Here is a 24,375-nt window from a genome sequence, read left to right as displayed (position 1 = left end):
TCGCGGTGTGTGTTATCCAGCTGATGTGGGCGTTCACGGGTTTGCCTGGATCACCTCAGATTATTTGCATTTGAATAGCGCGCGCTCTCCGTGGGCGGAGTCACATTAAAACTTAATGAGCTGAGATGAGAACGACTGACATCTCTCTCTTTTCATACATATTACATAAACTGAGAATATTTTTTTTATATAAAAATTACTTCATTTAAAAGAAGAGAATTCAAGCTTCATGCCTGTGTGTCTGTATGCCTGTTTGACTGAGAATTCACTGAGTTACAGTTCATTTTCGGGCGCGTTTCAGAATGGACTACACTGACAGAGAGAAAGCAGAACTCGCATCATGTTTATTTTTCTTTATTTGGCAAAAAGCACAACACTTTGTTTTTATTGTGAGTATACACAAAAATAATACACACCTAACAGGATCTAGTGATGTAAAACACAAGTATGTAAGATCAAAATCAACAGAGTATTTTTCGTCTCTGTTGCACTGATAAGGAAAAAAACGAGCCTATCGCGCCGGCGCGACAGCCGACCTCAGGGGGTTAAGTAGCAAACTACCAGGAACAAAAAGGGTTTGGAGTGATCAATAATCAATATCTAACATGATCAAGAAGATTTTTATTGGAATTATTGGAATTAATAAAGGAATTTCACAGTTTTAAGCATGAGACAAATTAAATAAGCATGGCTTTAAGTTCTTCAGGTGGGTCTAACAGTAGTATTCGTGTAAGAAATACTGCAGAAATTCATTGTAAAAATTAAATAAAGATTAATGCTTACAATTAAAATTGCAAAAGTTATTCAGACAATAGCAATGAGTGATATTATTTGTCTTTTGTCCTTTTGATTAACATGACAGACAACAGCAGGTATATTAGTCTGACTCCGCTGTCACTTTAAGAGCTTATGCACAGATCCAATATACTGTTACATAACATGTTATCTTTCTCAAATATTTAAGGTCCAAAACTTTACCTGAATACTCACCCAAAAGGGCATTTTGACATTTTGTGTGAATTTGTCCATTTAAGCACAATAAGCCACGAAAAAAAAAAATTGCTATTTGCGACTCACAAGCTGTTTGAGAGGATGTGCGTGCCACTTATATATCGATCAGTGGTGCACGTGGTAATTCTGCTGCTGCTCCTGATGGCCAGTCCGTGCCTAGTCTGGAGTACCGTTTAGTTGCTGCTGTGTGCACATTACATGATGGATCGGCAACAGGGTGTCACACATTGCACAAAATTTCAAGAAGAATCGCTGACAACTCTGTCTGGTTTACAAACTAGGTTTCCAAACCAAACACATGAGAAGTGATACAGAAATTAACTTAAAATTACGTGCGAGACAAGACGGACTGCATTTATTCCTGTTAAAAATTATAGCCCACAAGAAGCTTGCGATCCAAGTTGTCTGTGATTTGCAGCGGGGAAAAAAAGAAAAATGAATACGAGGAAAAGAACAGTTGCTTGCTTGCTAATGTTCTGTTGCATCTAAAACTTTTCCCCCTGAACTTTTCCTTGCACTGTATCTTGCTCTCGTTGGGTAAAGGTTGTCGCCAATGTAAATTTAATACAAAACACACTGCATGACTGAGTGCCAATTCAAAGGCTGCATCCTTCAAAGGACTTGGACTTCAAAGGCCACACCTTCGAAGGCTGAGAAAGTCGGACTGAGCATTGTTAAATGGGATGGTCTAGCTATGGAGGACTGTTCTTGTCACCTAGCATCTGTGACAGCAGTCGTTGATGAGTGACTAACGTTTGTACTGGACTTTTTTGAAAGTTATATTAAACTGTCTGAAAGTAAACTTTTACTTTCAGGTTCACAAACTGTCAAAATATGTTCACCATGGTCCGTTTCCATAAATAATAAAGAGTATAAACTTATATCTTACTAAGATGCAATTATATATAGTCAACATTTGAACCACTAAAATACATATATATATATTTTTTTTAAAGTAAGTTGAAACCCAATACTTGCGTTTAAAAGTGTAATTTGGCAATTTCTCTAAAAAATCCTGTCGTCACTGGCGCGCAATGAATTCAGGGGTAGGCAAGGCCGCAAAGGTTCCATCTGTTGTATCCTTCATTTCACGGGAAACAAAGGACGTATTTGGTGGTGGCATTTGAAGGAGCCTTCGAATTGGCACAGCCTTCGTCGCGCTGCTGTGACGCAATCTGCCTTCAAATGCACCCTTTGAACAAACATGATAAATATCTCACGGCAGGGCTCGAGACTGCGAGCAAAATGGGCATATGCGACCATTTTTTGAGAATGTGCGGGTAAAATTTGTGTGTGGTCGCATTTGTGCGAGTGCATAGTCACGCACTCAAATGGTGTATTAAATATGACTGTTAAACAGAGATCGAAAACTAATGAAAATGGAAAATGAGAGCACTGTGTGATCAGGCACTGCCATTCTCAGTGCCACCTGACAAAAAATAAAAGTCCCGCTTCTAACACATCGGCAAATCTGAAAAACTTCACGGCTGATGCCGTAAAATGTACAATTGTACAGCTGACAATAAAAATATTATCAAACATTAATACATGGTGGTTTCTTTATATTGTTTTTGATAGGTTTTTTTTATGGTTTTCATTTGATGGTTAAAAGATTAAAACATTTTACCAACATGAGGTCTCGTGCCACTCTCAGTCTTTTTACATCAGTGCAAAACTAGGGTATGCAGATTAATACAACTATTCATCTGCATGCATTGATTAATCCTGTTGTAGCAAAAAAAAAAAAAAAAAAAAAAAAGTGTGATCTTGAGAAAATCATGTGCTGGTGTGACCAACTGAGAAAGGTGGTAGCACCAGTGGAAAAGTTAGTCTGGAGCCCTGCACGGGCATCGTGGCACATCAATGCTTCTGTCAGATTGTGTCTTTGATAATACACTACGCGATTGACAGTCATGTGAAAGAGCATGGATTTGCCTCTCATTTTGCCTCTCAGAGATTTCCACAAAATTTGTCGGCGAGTAAAAATTGGGGCTAAAATCGTGCAGTGAGTCCCCGGCATAAAAGTAAACAGCAACAAGTATTTTCTTTGCACTAAGTGTAAACAGTAGTTAGATTTTTTTTGCACCAAGTATAAATAGTTGTTAGATGTTATTTATACTTGGTGTAAATTGTACCAGATGTTATTTGCACCCTAGTGTGTTTTAGTATCTCATAAAACAGTATGCAATAAAAACATATTCAGTGCATATGATTATATTTATTAAAATGATAAATGGATGCTGCCTTGAGACATTTCTTGTCCCTGACCCTACCCGCTAAACACTTTATTCCCAGCATTAAATAAATGTTAGACACATTATTTACACTTTTCTAATAATTTCTTAATTTTCATTTACAATAAAAGCCTCTCCGAGCTGTTATGCGATGGGAAAAGTAAGAAGAATGAGTTCGTAAAAAAGCAGATTATAATGTGGGTTGTTCGCGTCAAAAGCTAGCACCACCTGCCTTACTCTACATGCCACCAATCCTGTTATCAGTGGGATTTCGTTTGTAATTTTGTCTGGCTCAATCAGACAATGGTAGGCGGAGTTAGTGTAAATAGCCTCTACCAATAAGGTAAGCTATTTGCAGTAGGTGTAAAAATACACAACGAGAATAAAAAAGATATTGGTGCATATATAATATATATATATATTATATTATAATTATATATAAAATCCTCCTGAGAACCATAAAAAAAGTTGCCATTACATTGTTTAGAGCATAAGAAACAAATGGAAAAAAAAACATTTTTGAAAAAATATATTTTATTCATAATTTATGCAATGTCCTCTGTACACCAGGACTCAATTGTTTAACCCTCTGGTGCTCTTCGCGTGTCAAAAATGACTGATTTATTTATTTTTAATGAAATGAATGTACTATATATTTGTTCGATAATGTTTTTATCTAATATTGTGTATTTTTAGGTGATTTTATGGTACTAAATTATATTTATGCTGTAGTTATCCATTTATTCAGCTGATGAGTTGAATCAGGTGTGTTTGATTAGGGAGACAAAGAAAACGTGCAGTGTTGGGGGTACTCCAGGACAGGTTTGGGAACCACTGGACTAGAGCACATACTTACATTTGATCTCTTTTCAAAGACGACACTTGGCAAATTATTGCTGAAGTGAACTAAGTTACAGAGTCATCATCTCAGCATCCCAGATAGCTTAGAAGAACTAGATATTGCGACAAACTTTTAACTCTCTTTTCCAGCACTTTAGACACAGTTGCTCCTTTGCGCTTAAAGAAAATTAAAGAAAATTGTCCAACGCCGTGGTACAACAAGCACACTCAGGCCCTTAAAGGCAGGGTAGGTAGGAATGGTCTAAAAAACTTCTTTTTCAAATTTGTTTAAACTTTATGTACATATCAATACATAATTAAAATGTAAGTACTCTGAAAAAGAAAGTATAAAAATCGAGTGTCTGTAGACCTCTCACGACTGTTTTAAAGACAGTTCATTATTTCCATTCACTCCACCCCCTCCCTTCTGGGCTCCTTCCAAAGCCACGCCCCCAAAACACATGAACGCGCGACTCCAACCGCTGAGCTGAAGACGCATTATTTACCTGAGACAAGCAGAGAGGAAGGAGCACAGTGCATGTAGTGACATCATGTCAGAATCACATGTAATAAAAAAATCTAACGCTAATTGCTTATGAATATAAACAAATAAGATGTATTTTAGTACTCACTATCAAGCTTGCATATTGATATTGGTAAATTTAAAATATATATTTTTTGATTCGCTAACGAGCTAGTTATATAAGCTAAAAACAGGTTGCATTGATACACTTTTTTACATTACCATCAGTTATATTGTGATGAAGATGAATTTCGTGTAAGATTCATAACATATATGGTGTTCTGCATGTAGGGGTGGGAGATATTGACAAAAATGAATATCTCGATATTTTTTTCCAATATCTAGATATCGATATTCAGGCGATATTTTTGCCATCCTTCAAAGAAATGTGAGCAAACTGGCAAAGAAGGTCCAGTTGGTCTTTTGACTTGCTGCATTTGACCTATATTATTCTAGGCTATAGAAAAAAACAATAAAGGAGCTAACTAAACATAATCTGTGGCAGCCCCTACTTTTTCCACTTAAAAAAAAAAAAAAAAAAAAAAAAACTTAACTAGGCACTTCTTGCAACAGTGATTATTAAATCAAACAACAATATTGTTGATGATCAATTCAAAGTAAAAAAAAAATAACATTTTCAAAACGGTATAAATCCATCTTTTTTTTTTTTTTTTTTCTAAATTTATGGTTTGTCTTTTTAAAAAAGTTTTTGTCTTTTATTTTTCGTGTTTGCATTTATGAGGAAAAAACAATATTACTTGACAGTTCTCCATTATGGACGCGAGCGCTCTGAAAGCTGCACTAAGACTTTCAAACTTTAACAGAGACCTCAAAACAGAAAGCACAAAGCCTTTCTTTAAAACGAATTTCGTTTTGTATTAATTGTATCTTAATTTTAATATATTTTTTTTTCATTAATTCATTAATATTTTCATTCCTGGATTAAATACATAAAGTAAATATAGGCTATCAATCACAACATAAGGTGCTTGAACTGGAGATTATATCATCGTGAACCGAACCGTAGCCTCGCCTCACAGGCCTAAAAAATGTGGAATATATTTACAGAAATCTGGTTCTAAACAAAACCATCCAAAACAAAATAAAACTATGTAGCCTAAATGTGCATTTCTCCGGTGCATGCGTTCACTAGCCTACTGCGAAGATCGCGAGTCAAATATCGTCAACTTCATCTTTGCAGCCGACACAGAAATTAATAAACAATTAAAATGTCTTATTGCAATATTTTACACATTCATAATCATTACTTTTGCTGGTTCTTTGAGGCAGCTTTTTAGGTTTATGGCGTTTTGGAAAAGAGCTCTTCACGTACGTACAAACACCGTTTCACCAAGGCACAGCAGCCCTTCAGCACATAAGAACAAAAAGAGAAAAAGCACGGACTTACTAATTACGAAACTTTGATGTGGTTGAACAGCTGAAACAGTCACAAATTCCTCTGCAACTCAAACATTCTCAGTACGAGTTATGAAGGAAGAGAACAGCATTACAGTTTTCAGCGCGTCCTCCTTTGATTGCTGTGTTGTGACTGGAAAAGTGCATGCAGGAGCACATGCGCAAAATGTAGGTTTGTAAAATGTCCTTTTGTAAAATAAAAATAATTTTAGGGCGAAGCAGAGGAGGTCGTGCAAGAGGCCGTGGCGTGCAACTAGGGTCCGAGGAAGTAGAGGCTGAGGACGGGGTGGTCGCTGGAAAGCCACGATGATATTGACACGCGTTTTATTTCTTTGTTTATCCAAAGACTTTTTGTTCATTACCTTTTCTTGTACTGTCTTCTTTTTTTGCCTTGTTTGCCTTCACTAACTGCATGCCGGTAATGTGAATTTTGATTGCTCTTTCTCTGCCATTGTTTTGCTATTCCTAGGTTCCGTGCCTCTCGAATTCCTCAAATCAAACGTGCGCGCGCAAGTGGGCAGATCCCGTGGCAAAAGGGTGGTTGCCATGGTTGCGAGAGAGAGTGACAGTCGCCTAAGCCAATCCTTTGATTCGTCCCGAATCGAAATAATGAGCTGTGTTTAATACAGATTAAACGGTCTAGAGTCACTTGATTTTTATACTCTTTTTTTCAGAGTACTTACATTTTAATTATGTATTGATATATATAGAAAGTTTTAACAAATTTGGATCTTTTATTTTTATATAGTCCTACCTACCCTGCCTTTAAGAGAGCAGCCAGAAAAATGGAGCGCAACTGGAAGAAAACAAAACTAGAGATATTTCGCATTTCATGGAAAGAGTTCGATTGCATACAGAGAGGCCTTAAAAGCTGCTAGATCTGCTTATTTTTCAAACCTATTAGAAGAAAATAAACAAAACCCTAGGTATTTATTTGAAATAGTGGCTAAACTAACGAAAAATAAATCTTCAACCCCAGACGTTTCCAAGCAGCACAGCAGTAATGACTTTATGAACTTCTTTTCTAACAAGATTGATAATATCAGGGAGAAAATTATAACTATGCAACTGTCTACTACAGTATCGCATCAGACAGGGCATTGTAGTCTCCTTGAAGAAAAATTTTAATTCGTTCGTTGCTATAGGAGAGGAAGAATATACTAAACTCGTTAAATCATCTAAATTGACAACATGTATGTTAGACCCTATACTGACTAAGCTACTGAAAGAGATGCTTCCAGAGGTCACAGATCCTCTTCTTAATATCATTAATTAATCTTTGTCACTAAGATATGTACCGAAAACTTTTAAGCTGGCTATGATTAAACTGCTTGTTAAAAAACCGCAACTTGATCGTACAGAATTAGTCAATTACAGGCCGATCTCGAATCTACCTTTTCTGTCAAAGATACTAGAAAAGGCAGTATCCTCACAACTATGTTCCTTTTTAGAAAGAAATGATATCTGCAAGGATTTCCAGTCAGGATTTAGACCGTACCATAGTACTGAAACAGCTCTCAGAGTCACAAATGATTTGCTCCTATCATCCGATCGTGGTTGTATCTCACTATTAGTGCTACTCGATCTTAGTGCTGAATTTGACACTATCGACCACAACATTCTTTTAAATAGACTCGAAAATTATGTTTTTATAATTTTTATAATTATGTTTTTTGTAGTTTTAATAAACAAACTACAGCTAGTTCAAAACGCAGCAGCTCGAGTTCTTACCAGAACCAGGAAGTATGACCATATTAGCCGGGTTCTGTCAACACTGCATTGGCTGCCTATTAAACATCGCATAAATTTTAAAATATTGCTGATTAGTCTTAGTTCTTGTGACCATGTGTTGTTTATACAATTTGGGGGGTACCATTATCTCAGTTGGGGGTAATTGCCTCTATTGTCTTCATCCCTAAGGCTGTGTGTAAGGTCAGCACCTTTAAGGACAGCCCACTGAATTGCCTATAAGACACCATGAAAAGTTATGTACTTTAGATTTTGTTGGACGAACTGCAGCCACGCTCAATAAAAAATAACTTCTGTTTGAACGCGATCCCAACATCTCCTGGTCTTGCTTCGATGAAGGAATAAAAGTTCCCAACAGTACCTACCCCGAAGTGACAAAATAAAATAAAATTCTGTATCAAAATTTATAAGGAAAGACCAGTACTTTGTTTAGGCTTGGTTTGTAGGGAATTCCAAACCTGCGCACATATATTCAAACGCACTTAACTATAGAACCAATTCTTAATGCGCATGTGAATGCCATCAGTGTTTCTCACAGGTTCGCGTTTAAAGTCTGTGTAGAGAGAATGGTGTCGTCTTAGCGGCCCCTAATTCAATAACAAATGATCGTTGCGACGGAAGCGAATCAAAACTAACTCAAAACTAAAACAATCTCTGTTACCTTAAATTATACGTTTATCTCTGTAAAGCTGCTTTGAAACAATCTACATTGTTAAAAGTGCTATATAAATGAGGATGACTTGACTTGACAGAATTTTACATTTATTGGCAAAAACAATTGGGATTTTCTTTCATTCACAAATATATATTTTTTTTAGGTTTCAGGATTTTTTTTAACCAAACTTTGTATAAAAATGATTCTCAACTATGTTATGAGAATCATTACATACGTATTTGGTGAATAACAAAAAAAAAAAAAAACAGTTAACTCAATTAATGACTGCTTTTGACATTGTTTATTACCGGGCGGTCTGGATAAGTTGAAAGAAACAACCATGAAGCACACATATCCAAACGGAACTAAAAAAAAATAAAGAAAATTAAAGAAGAAATCCAATGCTGCCTGCAAGTTTGCCAAAGCTTTCAATTTTTTCGTCCAAAAATCTAAATGAAACATCTGAGGCAGAAAACCCAGCCAGGTTGCACACTGAACAAGCAGTGTCTGCACCGTCACTGCCTGTACATTTACCGGCAGCTTGGGAATCGAATATCTATTCTGGAATTGCATACTTAAGGTCAGGAATCAGATACTTGTTATAAAATAAAAATTTCTAATTACGCTAATCCATTATTCTGTGCACAATAAATGTGACTTTCAACTGAGAAGATGCACTCGACATCTCATTTAGTGCACGAATACTGAATTTAATTGAGTTCTCTTGCGCTTGAATGGACAAATACACAAAATTGTTAAAATATCCTCATAAAATCAGTGATCTTGACTGAATAACTTGTGTAACTTTAATAAGGATTAAAATGGTAAATGGACTGCATTTATATAGCGCTTTCACAGACCTACAGTATGGCCACCAAAGCGCTTTACATATAGCCTCACATTCACCCATTCACTCACTCATTCATACACCGAATGAGTGAGTGATTAAGGATTTTATTTATAAAAAGAAAACTATATGCTGACTGTTATTTTATATTTGATTTCTTGCACTTTCAGTTGTATTTTTTTGCTACTGATGTTTACTTTTCTTATTAACTGTCTTCATTGATGTTTGAAATATATATTAGTAAGAGATGTGTTTAATGTTTTTGCTGATATATTTGTTGAAACCTATAGGCAAAGTTCCCTGTGTAAATGTTCTTGAGGCTGCTGAGTTTGGCTTATGGTCTTCAGCTGTAACAAAATGTTTTGCAAAAAGACAGCATAAATATGTTTGATATCTAAATGTTTCAATTATTTATTTTTATCTTTTTGGAATAGAAAGTGAGAATCGAAAGGAATCAGAAAAAAATAAATAAATGTATGTCTCACTTAATTCTGTTCGGTATTACTATTGTGTAATTCAAAGTAACATGCAATGGTGGGGTGGGGGGTTTCATGTCCTGACTTTGCTTAGGGACCCCAAAATGTTAAACCTGCCCCATGTCACAAAAAAGTAGACTATTTTTGTGCCAGCAAGTAATGCCAGCTTTTTCCACTGGCTACCACCACAAGTCATACCTGTGGGAAACAATATTATTTTGATCAAGATCGTAATATTTTAAAGGTTAATCATGCAGTTCTTTCCAGAAGACATGTGAAAATGTAAAAACGGGTGTCATCAGGGTAAATCATACCTTGCAGGTGGGATGTATTTCCGAGCCACACCATCCTGTTTGCTCTCCAAAAAGGTCTCCTAAAACAACACACAATTTTATATAATTATGAATTTAATAGATTCAAGACCACAAATATTTTTGTAATATTAATTAGAAAACTAGAAGAGTAAAGATTGTAAAAAAAACTTTGATGTTAGTTTGAAAAAGATTTTTGCTAGGTTGTTCTGGGCGGTTGCTATGGTAACCATGAAATTCTGCCAGTGTCAGAAGTTTTGACGCACAGTGGCTTCTCTTAAGCCGGGCATACACTGTGCAATTTCTGTCAGATTTTGAGCCGATTTCCAATTAGGACAACTTTTTTTATTTTTACTCTTTTTAATTTTATAAAGCCAAATTTCAGCTTTGTCGTGCGTCGTTTGTCATGCAGTGTACAGGGGGAAATGAGAAGCGATTAACCTCTCCCAACTGGCAATAGGATGGTCAGATGAATTTCTGACATGTCAGGAATTTTGGTCAGGCCTAGTGAGGGTATGGCACAGTTGAAGCAGAGCTATGAGCAGACTGCCCTTTTTTCCCCTCACTGCGTCTGCGAGAAAACAGAATTTAAACCATTTCATCTTTAATGCAGTAAAAATGAAAACAAAAAGGAGGGAGATCTATAAGTTCTTTAGCTTCTGTAGCTATCAAACTAACTGCAATTTAGCAAACAGTTGCTTACCTCCAGTTCGTGTTGAAAAATGGATAAGCCATATTACCCACATCTTCCAAGTCACCTGCGTGTAAGCCTACAAATAGCCTATACACGGGTTTCTTGTATACAAACAATACCGGATGCGCGCGCATCCAGGAGGCAAAAAACCGCTATCTGTTATGCCGAGTTATGCCGAGTTCTGTAAAAGAACATTGTAATTAACGTAGATTCCGCATTGTTTGTAATTTCTTGTTGACTCAATAATAGACTGCAATTTCAGAGTTGGATCTATTTGTTTGTGTTTCCTATTAATACAACATTATGTAGAACGTCCAACTGTTTACGAATGAAAATCCGGACATACTGTGATGCATGTATGAATTATCGTGTTAGACTAAGTTAGTAATGCAATAGCCATGTTAACAGTGCAGCATTGAATTTGAGCCTGAATTTGCTTTTATATTGACCTTGTTTGCGTTACTTTACGACCTGCAACATTTCATGACTGCACACATATAACGTTACTTTACTGTAAATCAAAGATTTGACGATGGATTATGTGGGAAGCCTTAGTACCTCCGACCGTGGCGATTATATTAAAAAACGTACTCTCAGCAATGGTGTATACCAAGTGTGTATACAAGAGAAATGATTAGAGCGTACAAATCCATTGATGCATACAACTACGTGCTATGTGGTCATGTGCAGCTCGTCAAATACTTTGATGCTGCACTGGATTTTTGCGTGCTGAGGTCAGATGTGCTCCCTAGTCAAAGGCAAGACATTAAAGCCAAGCCTTATGATGCCTGGGTGTATGTCCATAAGGGCCTTGGTTACATCCTTACGGCTAACTGCAAATGCATGGCATTTTGACTTAGCGATAGGGATGGCGAAAACAAAAAATTTTCTTGACCGACCACCCAGCCTCATTAACCGGTTGAAACCGGTTAACCGATTAGTTTAAAATATGCTACGCTATTTGAAATAACAGCCATTTCGAGCCGCGTCTGCAATTTTGCAACTCTGTCGCATCTCTCTGCCGCTCTGCCTCCCGCTCACACACACACTGGCCCGGCACCGCCCTTCAACTCACATCACTTTTTTTTAAATCCCCTACAGCGCGAAACATGAGTCCCGCAAACGCGGCGCCGAGGAGCTTGTATGTAATCGGAGGACAAATGGCTCCTTAGTTTCTAAATGGTTTGGGTAACAGTTACAAGGTGATTGCGTTGAAAATAAAGGCATTTGTCTAGCGTTAGAAGCTCATTTGAAACATTGCCGCGGCTCATTTAAGAAAATGACAGCTCCGAAGAGACGCCGCTTTAGTTTGGGGTAGTGCTAACAATAATAAAGAAAGATGATGATCATCATCACCTTACATCATAGATGATGTGCTACTACTGTATTTAAGCACTGTATCACACAAGTTGCAACTTACATCTGTGTCATTCTTTTTGGTGAAATGGTCCCACACACTACTTTTCTTTGCACGCTTCATCCTGCCGTCTGCCCTGGCTCTAACAACGAGTGTTTTAGCCTGTAAGCCTTTACTTTTCGCAAACCTTATGAGCGCGCGAACCAAAACGCTGTGACCTCGCGGCAAATGTTTTTATTGGTTTATTAAGTACAAAGAGGCGAGTATGAAAAATTGAGTGTGAGGGATTTGTTCACTTCACACAAAAAGATATTGGAATGAGATGGCTAACTGTAGTAGCGTTTAGTCCACTGTCTATAATAGCCTAATTTAGAGATCACTTTTTTTTTTTTTAACCGACTATCGACAGCTTTGATCGGTTAATGTTGATACGGTCAACCATCGGTCAAACGGTCATCGGTTAACATCCCTACTTAGCGACAACACCACCACTATGCTACTAGCCTAAACCCTTTACTCCGGTACGAAGAGCGCGGGTCTTTTGCCTCCTGGTTGCGTGCGCAAGCAGTGATGACGTCGCCGAGAAATCCATGTATACGGGCGCCTCTTTAATTCACTTGTTTATTTACTCATTTTTTGAATATATCCAATATATATATCAGTTTCATCTCTAGCATGCCTCGATTCATATGGATTAGTTTTATGATCTGTTTATGAACTTTTTGAAGCATCAAAGTGGCAGTTGCGTAGCTGTCAATGGAGGAACACAAAGCTCTCAGATTTAAAAAAATATCTTCATTTGTGCTCCGAAGATAAACTAAAGTTTTACGGGTTTGGAACGACATGAGGGTGAGAAAATAATGACAATTACATTTTTTGGTGAACTATCCCTTTAAAGTCGGCATGAAATCAAATTTGACAAATCTTCTTTTTATATGTAATATTGTAGTGTTTGTTATAAATGATTTATCTGTGCACTTCATTTTTTTTTTTAAATACATGTACCCTTATAATCTTTAATCAAATACATTACCCTTCCCTCCCCCCTCGAAACGACCTCTCTTCTCTTTTGGTCACGTGCCATGGCGAAAGGGTGCGGCCAGAGCTGATGAGGGTGCGGCTATCGGAAATCCTCCACAACTGAATGTAAACTGGCTTTCAAATCTGCCTCCATTTTGTTTGCAACGCCCAACCTCCAACGATCCAATCAATTCCCGAAGGACGAAATCAAGCCCCACCCTACATTTTTTTCTAATTTCAGAAGCCGTTTCACTCGGATATACGTCACAACAAGGAAAAAATGACAATCTCAACTTCCGTTTCATGCCGACTTTAAGTAAAGTTAGCAACAGACACATGCAGGCGCAGCATGCAGCGTAGGTTTCGTTTTGTGTGAAAACATCATGGAAGGGAGAGTGCTAAGATAAATTATATGAAGTGTATGAATGAATGATTTATATTAAAGGTCCCCTATTATGCAAAATTCACTTTTGCATGCTGTTTGGACATAAATGTGTGTTGGCAGTGCGTGTACACAACCAGCCAATAGTGATAAAAATCCACTCACTCCTTTTTTATTAATCCCCATAAATCATCAGCAGTGTCTCCCAACAACCTGTTTTCAGAATGCTGTTTTAGTGACGGCACTAAGCACAGGCCCCGCCCACGAGTGTTGACAGACACTGCCGTTTCAACATAGCCCCGCCCTGATCGAGTTCACAGCTGCTGCACTGACGAGAATGTCTCCCAAGCGTTGTAGGTGTTGTGTGGCTGGATGTATTAATCCACATAGCTCTCTCTATTTACTCCCGAAATCTGAGGCAAGCCGCTGAAGACGAGGTGGAATTATTTAGTTTTTAAAGAAAATGCTCCCTCAACTCTACCGAAATTCGTTTATGTACTTGCGCACTTCTTATAACTTACTGTGTTTACTCAGCTCTTACGGTGATTTTCTGAAGTAAAACTGACACTTCATCTTTTGTGTGATGTACAATAAACTTTATTAAACTCATCAGTATATGTTTGATCATCATTCGGACCTGGTCCGAAACAGCAGACTTGTAGGCTATTAATAATGGATGCATACAAGCAGATGACAAATACGTTATAACCGTAATTAAACTACTAAACTATACCTGTTCCATCTCTATACAGCACTCTGACTCTGTAGGCATTATTGTCCGACTCGAAATGAACACCGTTACTGAGAGTTTCTGATATTATCATCATTCCGTGAGATGAAATTGTCCTGAGAGACTGAGCACGAGCTCATGAAGCTCTGCCCCCTGTGCTGTGCAGCAGCAGCTTATTTGCATTTAAAGGGCACACACTAAAACGGCGCGTTTTTCTGAGCCCCAAAAAATGACAATTTAAACATGCTGTAAAAAATGATCTGTTGGGTATTTTGAGCTGAAACTTCACATACACACTCTGGGGACATCAGAGACTTATTTTACATCTTGTGAAAAGGGGCATAATACGTGACCTTTAATGTATCTGTAATTGCAGTCTTGTCTAGTATCATCATAAACATAGTCGGTTATGTCTTAAGTGAATGTAAATGTGAGATGAGATGCATGTGTAACAGTATCTTGGATCCATGCAGCTCTTTAAGTAACAGCAGCCTAATATCCCTGCTGTTGTCGGGTTCTTCCGGAGGGCGAGTCGTCCGCAGGAAGTTTAAAAGGTTAACTTGAAAGCAAAGTTGCCGAAAATCAAGAAGATGTTGTCTCATCCGAATGAAAGAAAAATGAGTGAAGGGAAGAATGAGCAAAGATGAGCTAGTGTCATTGTCCTTTAAAGACAAATCAGTCCACACCTATTTTGGGTGAACTGACCAATAGTAGGTAGGAACTTTTAGCGGGAGAGAGTTTACTTTGTCTCCTTCTGACAGCCTAATTTGCATGTTTTATGATGTTGTCAGAATTGGTAGTTTTTACCCCAAAGGATGGTAAAAATAATATGATGCATTTTATCGTAACATACTATATACATCATTAAGGCATAAACATAAAAAAGGAACATTTTAATACCAAATACGATAGAATGGAAAGTCATTAAAAGGAGTGAAACACTTTCACATAAGAATATAAGCATTTAAAATGTAACTAAAATGCCGTAACTAGGCTAATATAATGCAGGAACATACATACACACAGGAATATATCATATACATTCTGGGATGACTCAATTATGAGTTAAATGAAGAGAATGTCTGTCTCTATTCCCAATGTTCTATGCCACATGGCCTTTCATGCCTGCCGTGGGGGAGTTGATCGGAGTTGATTAAGATCTTTTGAAGTAATGTAGGAGCTTCGAGGTGTTCCTGTTTTGCATTGGCCAGGGAACAAACATGACAAAGGGGGCAATTGGGTACAGACTTACTGGTGCCAGGTCTGTGATTTACATGAAGTCAGAAGGTTAAAAGCTTTCCTGAGGCCTAGAGCAGACTCGATCATTTGATTCAGTCCAGACACTACACAGGTAATAGCAAATTAAGCAAAATAAGGTCACAAAACTATTGGGTACTATTGGTAGTACCACTGATCTGTATAATGACTGGATTGCTCATTGCGTTCTAAACTGCCAGTGGGCGGTGAAGCCACCGGAAGTATTCAGTGGCCATCTTATGATTCCCTGTCGACATAGGGCGAAATAAAGCTTCATGTCTTTAAATACATACGCAGTCAGCGTAATTTCTCTGAATAAGTTGTGAAGTGTGTATATTATTTTCTAATGTCTTTTTGTTGACCAAAATCCATTTCGGACTCTTGGAGATCTTTAAAAAAAAAAAAATACAGGTCAGCTCAAATTCTATAGCTTTACTAGCATGACATTTTGCATGAATTAAGTGTTATTTGTATATATTGTTGAGCAAATGTATTCATTTAACCAACGTTTAAGTCGTTATCTTTACTGCTTCGAAATACATGCTGTTAATGAAAATCACAGTAAGAATATGATTAAAAACAATATTATATAACAACATAATTGACATAAGTGACATTTGTAACAAATGTTGAGGTCACTCGTCCGCTAGTTGGTATGATAATTGTTGTATTAAAGATAAATGTAACTTTTAATAAGCAGGGGCAATTCCCAGCTTTAAACCAATAACCATTTAAATGTTTAGGACGTTTGCATTATAAGAATGTACAGGGAGACTTCAGATATAAAAACGCTGACCCGTTAGGTAATGTTTTCTCATTAAAAACAGATAATTTCCTATTAAGTCAATAGAATGTGAGGGAATACCAATATGGTGACACGGTGGCTTAACTTTTTATGATGTCATTAGCTTATTTCCATTTTCAACTTTCATAGTAATTTGTATTTTAATTATACTCGTTGCAATTTAGAATAACAGCCACGTTTGCTGAGTTGTTTGTTATTGCACTTAAGCTCTGTGCAGCATTAGTTTAGATTTCAGACATGCACAGGGTATTGGCTTTTAGTGTGCTAATTGTAAGGGTGTGCACAGCAACTGTAAGGAGACATAAACTAGAGCAAGTTAGGAGAAAGGGAGGAAAAGTGATTAGTCACAGAAGACAGTGAGAGCACGCAAGTGTCTGGCTTAATACAGTTCTGTTGCTTAGTTTATTTGCTACTAGGGAGGATTCATTTTGATTCTCTGCTTATTTCTATTTTCTACTTTCATAGCAATTTGTATTTTAATTATACTCATTGCTATTTAGAATAACAGCCATGTTTGCGGTGTTTTTTGTTGTTATTGCACTTAAGCGCTGTGATGTTCAGCATTAGTTTAAATTTCAGACATTCATGGGCGATTGGCTTTTAGTGTACTAATTGTAAGGGTGTGCACAGCTGTTTTTACTCAAGCATTGAAAAGCAGTATATTTATTTAGTATTTGTTCAGCCTCCTAATGTGAAGACCTGCGACTCTACCTGCGCGACTCCACCAAGCAAGGAGACCGGTAAGGTACTTAGGTATCTTCCTTTTCCCTTTGTGCTCCAACTTCTTTTCTCACAATCAACATGTGCTTTCAGTACATTCCTGTTGTCTCTCAACAACGCTCTATCATCATACGCAGAAGGCAGCGCAATACTGCTAATCTGCACCTTAACTGCTCTTTAAAACATTCAACTCTCTCCTCTATGGAAGTAAAATAATGTCAAATGTTTTTGAAATAAAAAGCCTGTTGAATTGCACTACTTGAAAAAAAATAGGCATTGCATTAACCATGCTTGCATTTTAATGCATTGTATTTTTAGGGCTTGCATTTTTATGGGCTGAAATTCAACATGGTTGAATATTTAAGATGTGAATATTTCAATTAAAAACATTTCAAACACCTTTTCATTATTAAAAATACAATAATCCATATTCACCTTTCATATTTCACTTCCAAAATATTCAAACTGTTTAAAAATACAACCAATAATATTCAACAGGCAATTTTCGGGCCATTTTATTTCGCTTTGCAAAATTCGCTTCCACAAATTCAGTGGTTCAAATTCGACAGTAAATTCAACATTGACGTCCAGGAACTGCAGGAAAAGCAATAGATTACCGAGCATACTCTCCATCTGCTGTTAGTCGACCTCACCATCAGATGATGCAAAAGCGCTTGTTGACGAAGACATTCATTCATAAAATGGAAATGATTATCTGTGTCAGTATGTGCGGAAAAGATGATAAACACACAAAAGCTGTGTGTTTATGTTTCATTCAATAACTTCATTGTTACTTTCCCTGTGTATTCTACATGTCATCAGCTTTCTCTACCATGAACAGGATTATAATCGGTTTCCCTCAATACCTCATACTCAAGGATTCCCCTTCAGTTGGGACAAAATGCTTAACGTAGCTTAATGTACTAATACAGTGATATGAAAGATCAATCTTGCACCTTATTGGGGAAGTAGGCTGTAGGCTACTATATAGGCTACAGGCAAGCATGGACTCAGAATATGAACTTGACGCGCAAAGTTTCATGCTGAGCGTTTCGTGATATACTGGCGATATACATATAAGCCTACTGGTGATATACATATACTGATATACTATATATAGTATGCCTACGTGTATTGCATTAGCTTAAACTGTCATAGCACTTGCATATTGTTGCCCTATTGTTAATTTAACTGTAAATCACTTTGGATAAAAGCGTCTGCTAAATGACTAAATGTAAAATTGGCTTGACATTGGACATTCGCACATTTAGGGACCGTCTCTAAAGTTGCATACAACATTGGCATACACGTTTCTAACTTCATTAGCAAACTTAAATTTATTTGAATAAATATCAAAAATCCAAAGGGTGCGCATTATGCCTGACACTACATGAACACTTTACAGTTGGTTTTATGACTGTAAGTCGTTCTATTCAAATGCTATCGGAGTTAGAAACGTGTATACCAAAGTCGTATACACTTTAGAGACGGTCCCTAAATGTGCGAATGTCCAACATCAAGCCAACTTTATGCCAGTCTATCACCGGGAAACGCTCAGCTTTGCGCGTTATTCTGAGTCCATCTGCTTGCCTGCGAGTTTGGTCTTTTACATCACTGTAGTCCATTAATCTACGTTAAGCGTTGTATATGTCCAGAAGTATTGAGGGAAATCCTAATAGCCTGCATGCAGCACATCGCCACAATATAAAGTTAAGGCAACTAAACAACCAAGAGAAATATATGTCAACCTCAAAAATGTAACATTGGATCTGTACATCCGCATCGGGGAATAACATTATAATCTCGTTCACGGTAGAGAAAGATGCATGTAGGCTACACAGGAAAAGTAACCGTGAAGGCACTGAATTTAACATAAAACAGCTGTCATAATAATCACAAATACACTTACATTGCTGTAAATGAGTTTTATGAATGAATGACTTGCTCTAATTTTGCTGGTCTTCGTCAACAACACGCGCTTTTGCACCATCTGATGGTGAGGTCGACTAACAGCAGATGGAGAGTATGCTCAGTAATCTATTGCTTTTCCTGCAGTTCCTGGACGTCAATGTTGAATTTACTGTCGAATTTGAACCACTGAATTTGTGGAAGCGAATTTTGCAAAGCGAAATAAAATGGACCGAAAATTGCCTGTCGAATATTATTGGTTGTATTTTTAAACAGTGTGAATATTTTGGAAGTGAAATATGAAAGGTGAATATGGATTATTGAATTTTTAATAATGAAAAGGTGTTTGAAATGTTTTTAATTGAAATATTCAAAGCTTAAATATTCAACCATGTTGAATTTCAGCCCATAAAAATGCAAGCCCTAAAAATACAATGCATTAAAATGCAAGCATGGTTAATGCAATGCCTATTTTTTTCAAGTAGTGCAATTCAACAGGCTTTTTATTTCAAAAACATTTGACATTATTTTACTTCCATACTCCTCTGTCCCCCTCCGTCACCACCCACCACCTCTTCAACTGCTGTTGATTTTGCTAATTTCTTCACTGAAAAAACTACAACCATCAGCAGTCAGTTCTTTAGCTCTACACACCCTCTAGATCAGGGGTCTCCAACCTTTTTTCATTTGAGAGATACTTTTTAAAAACGAAAAGTGGCCAAGAGCTACTCATGTAATACAATACTTAATTCTCTTAAATGTCTCATAACTCTCATATTAACAACTATCCAAAACTGTTTTAGACCTAATAGCGTTTTTGTAGGCCTATACAGATGGTACTCAACCAGAATAATACTTTTACCGAAGAAAATAAACATAATCCTAGGTATTTATTTGAAACGGTGGCTAAACTAACGAAAAAGAAAGCTTCAAGCACCGAAGTTTCCAAGCAACACAGCAGTAATGACTTTATGAACTTCTTCACTTATAAGATTGATAATATCAGGGACAAAATTATAACTATGCAACCATCTACTACAGTATCGCATCAGGCAGTGCATTGTAGTCTTTTTTTTTTTTATTCATTGTAGTCTTTTTAAAAAAAAAATTTGATTAATTCGTTGCTATAGGAGAGGAAGAACTTACTAAACTCGTTAAATCATCTAAATCTACAACATGTATGTTAGACCCTATTCCGACTAAGCTACTGAAAGAGATGCTTCCAGAGGTCATAGATCCTCTTCTTAATATCATTAATTCGTCTTTGTCTCTAGGATACGCAACAAAAACCTTTAAGCTGGCTATGATTAAACCGCTTGTTAAAAAAACGCAACTTGATCCTAAAGAATTAGTCAATTACAGGCCGATCTCGAATCTACCTTTTCTGTCAAAGATATTAGAAAAAGCAGTATCTTCACAACTGTGTTCCTTTCTTGAAAGAAATGATATCTGCGAGGATTTATAGTCCGGATTTAGACCATACCATAGTACCGAGACTGCCGTCATTAGAGTCACAAATGATTTGCGCATCATCCGATCGTGGTTGCATCTCTCTATTAGTGTTACTCGATCTTAGTGCTGCATTTGACACCACTGACCACAACATTCTTTTAAATAGACTAGAAAACTATGTTGGTATTAGTGGAATTACACTAGCATGGTTTAAATCATACTTATCTGACCGTTATCAATTTGTAGCAGTAAATGAAGAGATTACATACATGCTGCTGACATATTATTGTAGCAGAGTTTGTGCTGAATACAGTGTAATCTTTAGCCATGAAAATGTCACAAGTAACAGAAATAAGCACAAATGTCAGAGCATGTCAGAACACCTCCAGGGCCCAGATAACACCTCAGACCCCAGATATTTTTTATAAGCAAAATTATATAATTCATTTGAATGCAAAAAGTACATTTTTTTTTTTTTTTTCTGCCATAAAACAGTATTTAAAGGTATGGTTCACCCAAAAATGAAAATTCTTTAATTACTCACCCTCATGTCGTTCCAAACTTGCAAGACTTTTGTTCATCTTTGGAACGAAATCTGAGAATTTTCTGTCCCTCCATTGACAGCTATGTAACTGACACTTTGACGCTTCAAAACGTTCATAAAGAGATCGTAAAACTAATCCATATGAATTGAGCGGTTTAATCCAAATTTTCTGAAGAGACATGATTGCTTTATTTGATGAATAGATTGAATTTAGGCTACACTAAGGGTGCTTTCACACTGGCAGTTTAGTTCGGAATGGGGCACGTTCGCATGAATGTGAAAGCAACACGGACTGGGTGCGCACTTGTTCAGGAAGTAAAGTAACCTGCACATGCGTTTTAGCTGATTATGATGTATTTAGTTAAATAAAACATGCAAGGCATAATAGTGTTGATGATATTCCTTGGATGCTAGCGAGCAAGAGTGAGTGAGCCTGCAGTGTATTCGCGCATAGCGCGTGAAATCAGGGCAACAAATTCATGTAAATCCACTGTCTCCTCAAAAGAGTCCGTTTGCAAGCAGCAGAAAGCCACATTACACGACACACACACACACACACACAGTAAACCTGTCTTGTTTACTCAGCTGCGCATAATAGCAATAAATTAATTTTAAAAAACTAAGATTTTCTATCATGCACTGTGCAAACGACGTATGATGCACGCAAAAGCACCAGGGTTCGATAAAATCAAGTTGAGTGTGAAACCAGAACGCTGCGGGGGGCGCCAGGAACAATCGCGCCCGGGCTCGACTGCAGCAAACGAGCCCTGTGTGAAAGCACCCTAAGTTGTCCTCAAAAATGAGCCATGGGAATTAGGGCTGTGCGAGTCTATTGTTTCATGCTCTATTGTTTATATCGTGGTGTCGCAAAAAACTATTTACGACAAAACTTTTTCATCATTTGGATGACTGCAATCTTACACACCAACCATGGGGACGCAGGCAGAAACGTGAATAACATGGCGAGTGAAGGTGAGACAGAACCGGGTGGTTCTGAGCTGGAGAAGCACCAGCAGGGACGGACTGGGTCTGGGGCTAAAAAACAGCCCTGGTCTTTCTCCCAAATAGGCCCATCATCCGGCCATTCGCCCCTGTGCGACAGACATAGCCAGGATGTCCTGATACTATGCCACAATACTGTAGCATATCAGACAAAGTATTCACAGCAAGTAACATCTCAAACCAATGATGATAATTGGGGTTGTGTTTATTAATGAAGCCTCAGCCTTCAAATAAAGACAAAAAAAATGTACAATGCCATAAAATGCAAATAATGAAATGTCACTGCAGGCTACAGAAACCCCAAATTACACAAACTTGTAATTATAAAACATAGCTATATACCAGGGGTCTCCAACCTTTTTGTGTGTGAGGGCTACCTCAAGGGATAAAATAATAGAAGGGATTTTTGTTTGTTATACTCAAATATTTATTATACATATAACATGATGGTGCTTTTTTACTTTACACCATCATATGCGAAATAATAAAATATCTTGATATTCTGGTTCAGACTTACAAGCGTTTAAAAAAATAATAAAAAAAATCAACAATTCCTGAAAAATTATGAAAATATTTATTGATTTTTTACATATTTTTTTTAATGATTTGTTGATTTTCTATAAACCTATTGTATGTGTTATCAAAACAGTAGCCCAAACATTTAGTATAAATATAAATGCAAAAATAAATAAATAAACTGCCATAACTTCTTAAAGGAGAACTCCGGTCAATTTTAACATTGAGCTCATTTTTTTGTAAATTTGGAGTGCTGTCAGTACAGAGAACAACGACAAAAAACGGTGTTGCCTACACCGTGTTATCCTCTTTTTAAAATTTGCACCCTGTTAACTTAAATGGGGCAAGTTTTAAACCTGCTTTTAGCCTCTTAACATCCTTGATGTGTCATTACAAGTGCCCAGCCATGTGGTTGAATTCCTTCAGTGAACGGTGAATCTGACTGCAGTAGATGTGAAAGATATGAATAAAAGTGATGTTAATTCAGCCAGCGCACATACCTGTATTTACTTCCTGTTTTCGGTCGAAGTCCACAGTAGTCGATTGTCGAGTTCTCCACTGTTGCTTAGTTACCTATGATCAAGCACGTGAACTCGACAATCAACTACTGTGGGCTTCGACCGAAAACAGGAAGTAAATACAGGTATGTGCGCTGGCTGAATTAACATCACTTTTATTCATATCTTTCACATCTACTGCAGTCAGATTCACCATGTTCACTCTGAAGGAATTCACTCACATGGCTGGGCACTTGTAATGACACATCAAGGATGTTAAGAGGCTAAAAAAGCAGGTTTAAAACTTGCCCCATTTAAGTCAACAGGGTGCAAATTTTAAAAAGAGGATAACGCGGTGTAGGCAACACCGATTTTTGTTGTTGTTCTCTCTGTACTGACAGCACTCCAAATTTACAAAAAAAAATTAATGTTAAAATTGACCGGAGTTCTCCTTTAACAAAAACATTAGCCTACTGCATTACATTACATACATGACTATATTAATATAACAAAAAAAGTTCGTTTTACTACAGTTAATTCATAAGTTGTGGAGTGAAATGTCTTCCAACTGGTTTGTTCTTGGAACAATGTTTCGCCTGTTTTTTGCGTCAATATGTTGAGAATATCAGCGCTGTTTCATCTGGCTTTTTAAAAGCTTAAATCACATCTGTGGGTTTATAATAGAGATAGAGAATTCTGCGCTGAATTTAAATGCTTCTCAGTGGATCGCGCAGCTTTGTGTAATAATGTTTGCGTGATCGAGATCAGCTTTGGCCGCGATCGCTGTTTTTTGGGCCGAGCTGATAATGCTCTGCGCTGCTCAGATCAAACAAGTTTTGTTCCGCTTTTTGAGCGTTTACCATTTGATGTTTCTCATACGCAACGCAAATGACAGCGTATAATCAAAGAGAGTTGGGTAATTTTGTAGAGGCAAAAGTGCAAATTAAAAAGTTTAGTTGAAAAGGTCGCAAAATTATACCATTTAGTCGAAGTCTGGAGCCCCGATTTACAGTGGATCGCTATTTATAGAATGTGTTTAGCGGGCAACTCACAGGCACCACGTTGGAGACCACTGCTATACTATAACTTAACTATTCAAATATAATGTAAGAAAATTTAAAAGTGCAGTAGCCTTATAAAACTAACTTTCTGTCAGTGGCTAGTAGGCCGACTCTTCTTCCTCAGTCATTTTTTTTTTTACACGTAGCATAAGTGATCGTATTAGTGCCCCTGCTGTTGGCTGTTCATATTGCTTTATTACTTTTTCTTGTGCCGACAGCCCTTTTCCAGAACGCACAGATTGTCAGTCCGTCCCTGAGCACCAGCCAAGACAAACCGAGGAGCTCGTTCCTAAACGAGGGGCTACCTCTGTAGCACGGACATGGTTTGGTTAACTTTCTATATGTTTGGTTGACTATTTTATTTTGAT

General features: G+C 37.2%; 1 protein-coding gene across 4 annotated transcripts in view; it reads right to left on the bottom strand.

Annotated features, from left to right (window-relative positions):
• Positions 1-24,375, bottom strand: part of becn1 (beclin 1, autophagy related) — a 93,433-nt gene that overhangs the window by 43,259 nt on the left and 25,799 nt on the right. For all 4 annotated transcript variants that reach the window (XM_084135149.1, XM_084135147.1, XM_084135148.1 and 1 more), the window contains one exon: positions 10,066-10,124. In XM_084135149.1, the coding sequence (XP_083991275.1) occupies positions 10,066-10,124 (59 nt within the window). The remainder of the gene's footprint in view (positions 1-10,065; positions 10,125-24,375) is intronic.

This window comes from Abramis brama (assembly GCF_963993115.1).
Source record: "Abramis brama genome assembly, chromosome: 14".
Taxonomy (NCBI): Eukaryota; Metazoa; Chordata; class Actinopteri; order Cypriniformes; family Leuciscidae; genus Abramis; species Abramis brama.
The sequence above is the reverse complement of the archived record's forward strand: the minus strand, read 5'-3'. Positions and strand labels throughout refer to the sequence as shown.